General features: G+C 38.3%; 1 protein-coding gene across 1 annotated transcript; it reads right to left on the bottom strand.

Annotated features, from left to right (window-relative positions):
* Positions 1-6: 6 nt before the first annotated feature.
* On the bottom strand, positions 7-3650 carry LOC111272839 (zinc metalloproteinase nas-6-like). Its single transcript, XM_086973404.1, has 3 exons — positions 3645-3650; positions 3224-3356; positions 7-1625 (listed from the first exon to the last, which is right to left on the bottom strand). The coding sequence occupies exons 1-3, from the start codon at positions 3648-3650 to the stop codon at positions 1522-1524; spliced, it is 243 nt and encodes an 80-aa protein (XP_086829530.1). The 3' UTR covers positions 7-1521.
* Positions 3651-3860: the final 210 nt, after the last annotated feature.

The following is a 3860-nucleotide window of genomic DNA, read 5'->3' as shown; positions in this document are numbered from 1 at the left end:
GCAATAGGGAAATGTGCTCTCTTAGCTGCTATCTTGTAGGTCCAAGTTTCTAGTAGGGCCCTGGTAGGCGTTGAGTTGTATGATGTAGCAGGAAATGTATGGGTTTATTGAAATAGCTTGCGTGTGCGTCTTTCACAGTGAAACTAAGTTATATATATTTTATTTGTTATTTTGTCCGATGCAAGTCATGCCATTTGCTCGTTAATTAATTTCATGCATGGCCAAAAACCTCTTTCTTTTTATTACGAGGTGTTACTTTCGTATTGTTCGATTCATACTTTTTTGCCTTTAGCTTGAGTCCCGAACTGTTGGGTAAAAAAGAAGTGAATTTGGACATAATTTTTGACCCATATCAAAAAGGTGGCGGAGCAACCCAGGCAGCTTGATCTATGTTCGGTGAGGACTCCCTAATTAAGCATATAGTCTTAGCTAATAACAATTACAATGCAATTTGACGCCTTTGAACCTAATAAGCCACTTGTGAGCAGTACGCTTAACTAAAGAGCTCTCCTCGTACTCTCTACGCCTACCCAGGGTTGTTTCAGTGGTCCCGTTTACCTCAATGAAAGACAAATAAAGAGTGTCTACAGTTGTGTTTTTGCTACCTGGCATATACATATTAAAAGTACAAACTCAATCTGATTTTTTGTAATGCTAATAAAACACCATAGGGGATTTCCAGTAGCGCGTAATTCTTGACCATGAGCAGAAAATGGCTAAAATAAAAAGCTTTTAGCAGCAACGGCTATCACTAACTTGCGGCAATCTGATATAATACAATGAAATTATAAAGATTTTTCCTGCGTACTTCTGAGTAACACAGTTCTTTCACGGGACCAAGCTTGACAACGATGCTATATACATATGTGCTGTTATGAGTGCATATATTATGACATTATAAATGGGCATCACTTTCATACCAACTATATAAATAGGTACAGTTCTTGTTTAATATTAATATATATGTGTGACTGCTGGGTAAACGTCATGCAGTACTTATTGTGAAACAAAATGATTATTATAATTGTATCTATTATAATAGATTTTTAGTTTTCATACCATATTTCCAATGAGGAAACTAGTTCTCGCAGATTGGAACGCCTGTTACTTACCAGCCTTTACTGTGAGAATGAATAGTCCACTATCTTAAACGCGGTCTGCAAAAGATAGACGTTGTTTTCGGGTCGACATTGCAAGACAAACTAATCCCTATTTCCGTATATGCCTTCCAATTAACTCAGCCCGACAAATTCTAACGTTTTATAATACAGACTTGAAATACAAGGTCCGCTTGCAAGCAAACATGCAGATGCAATGCTATAAATTTTTTTGCATTGAGTTGATCATACCATTCATTTTTCGAGAGTGCCCTACTTTAGGGTATTCGATATTCAAAAAGATACGCTGAAGTGAATTGCTATCCAACAAATATATCGGCTGTCGTCATTACGATACACGACTTGAGAAGGTATATCCGAATCTGCCAACAACGTATTGAAGGGACACGACTAATAGAGCGAATTAGCAATTGTAGAGTTTGCGTATCCGAGCGATGTCATTACTACTAAGCCCCTTTTTTTGAGTGATCTCACGAAGAGTGCCGCGTTGAGCCAAATTATAGATGTCTTATCGCGGCTTATAGCGAAAGCTTTTGAGCCGTATAACATGATCGAATCAAAAGCGAAAAGCGAGATTGTTGATTCATTGTAAGAATTGAATGTATCAGAATTATCTAATACGGCATTATGTAGAATGACCAACAGATACACGATGAAGAGAAATGTGTATTTTCTTTTGCCGTAAGATTCTATGCAGTGAAAGATAGGTACGTGTAATATGTATTTGCACCTGTTATATGCATTTTCTTTATCGCGGAAATCGACAGCACAAGCCTATTTTTGGTACGTCGTGAAACTTTCATCGTTGGGCCGTCAGTCCTCTTCTGTAGACATCAGGGCATAAAATGAGTGAAGATCAACACTATTCTCCTTATGCAAGGTTATTCTACTCAACGAAGCGTCGACTGTAGCTTGACCTCATAGACTTTTTAAAACTCATGTGGTTGGGTGTGCACGTTAATTGCGGACCCATTGATCGCATTTCAGTGGACGTGTGAGTTTTGTTATCTGTAACTAACCTAGAGAAACCTGTTTTTTAAAAGCAGCGCGGAAATTTTGATCGAAAACAGAGTGACAACAGCCTCATTCTTGTTAGACTAAATTAGGAGTTAATCACGAAGCGTTCTCCGGATTCTATTTAAGAAAGAGAGGTGACCCCGTGTCGTGCGACGTTGACGTTTAACCTCAACCATATAGCCGTTGTGGTAATTTTTTGTTGGATATCCGTCATGGTTACACGGCACCCTACGCCCCTTTCTCTGGAAGGTGTCCTTCAAGGAGTTTAGCTTTCGCTCTTCATTGCCATTCTCCATTTCGATATTGTCACTGATCACTTAGCAATACCCAGATAGTTCGTCAGCATCAAAGTCGTAATAGTGCATCCATACGTCTTTGGTACGTAAAGAAATCGTGAATAAATTATAGGTCGACGGAAAATTAAACTTATGAAAACACACTGATATTTATTATTTCGCCATGTCTATTCTTTTATTTATGCAATTTTTGTTGTGTGCAGTTCAAAATAATTACAATACTACGCTTAAGGAGAATCAAAAATCGGACGGACTCTATATTTACCTGTGTTCATCGGGTCTTTTTATTTTGTACTGGCTTCGGAATTTGGTTTTGCTTTTTTTTTTCAAGAAAAACATACAGGAATCTCTATAAGACCGCGTATGGTCATGGTCGAAGCCTAAGGCATGAATCAATTCGTGGACGACAACTTCAAAACGGTCACACCCCGTAATATTGGATGCAAAGGTGATTTACGGAGTTTAATTTGCTTGAGGCATATTATACTTTTGAATTAGTCTAATAAAGTAAATTGAATAGCGTTGCTTAATCTACATCAAAAAATCGATGCGCATTTCTCTTAACTGAGATATATGTTCCATTAGTATTATTACTGATGAAACAACATAGCGAGGCCCACGAACGCACCCAACTGACACATCGCGATCACTCCGAAACCTTGCTTCGGAATGGATTGTGTGAAAAGCCAAGACTGCTATGCGTGTGCGATGGCCGAAAGGGCCCGGCGTTCCATCACTTAAAGATAAGGCAGTTCCAAAGGAAGGACTTTAAAATAAAGCACGAGATTAATCATATAGTACCTGATCCAAGCGAAAGGATCTGTTCGCCCCCCTTTCGACCTACGCTATTGAAGCATCCGTAGCTTGCAGCAATCGTAATGAAATCCTTTTGACCGGCGTTTGGCGCGGAGCAAATACACTTCGTCTTTTACTCGATATGGATTATCGCCTTGCGTATAAGGGATTCCTTGCTCTCCGGACTTGTACCCACTACATATGAAATTAGATTGGCCTTTTGGCCATCTCCTAAGAGACAAAACAAAGTAACCAAACACTAAAAGTACCACTTTACTGTACACTCAAGTACAGAGAGGAAAACCTTGTTTGAATTGTCAAGCTAGATTTTGTCAAACTTATTTTGCACTGTGCAATTCAAGATAACTTCAACTCTTTGTTGCGTTGCGTCCATTAAAACACGAGAAAACTCCAATACCTGCATTATTTGTATTGTATATCTGTTGAACTAGCTGAAGAACAATTACATGCAAAAATTTTAATCTCCTTACAGAGGTTATTTCGCATAATATACCAATTGGTTCTCTTCTAATTTGTTACAAATGCTCTTCAAAGTTGTTACAAAATGTGCAAATGTTGAAAACATTTGCTTGATAGCTTACATATTTTTTTCATGCAGCATATGGTGGACCTT

The sequence above is a fragment of the Varroa jacobsoni genome, unplaced genomic scaffold (genome assembly GCF_002532875.2).
Source record: "Varroa jacobsoni isolate VJ856 unplaced genomic scaffold, vjacob_1.0 contig03526, whole genome shotgun sequence".
In the NCBI taxonomy this organism is placed as follows: domain Eukaryota; kingdom Metazoa; phylum Arthropoda; class Arachnida; order Mesostigmata; family Varroidae; genus Varroa; species Varroa jacobsoni.
This window is presented reverse-complemented; position numbering and strand designations above follow the sequence as displayed.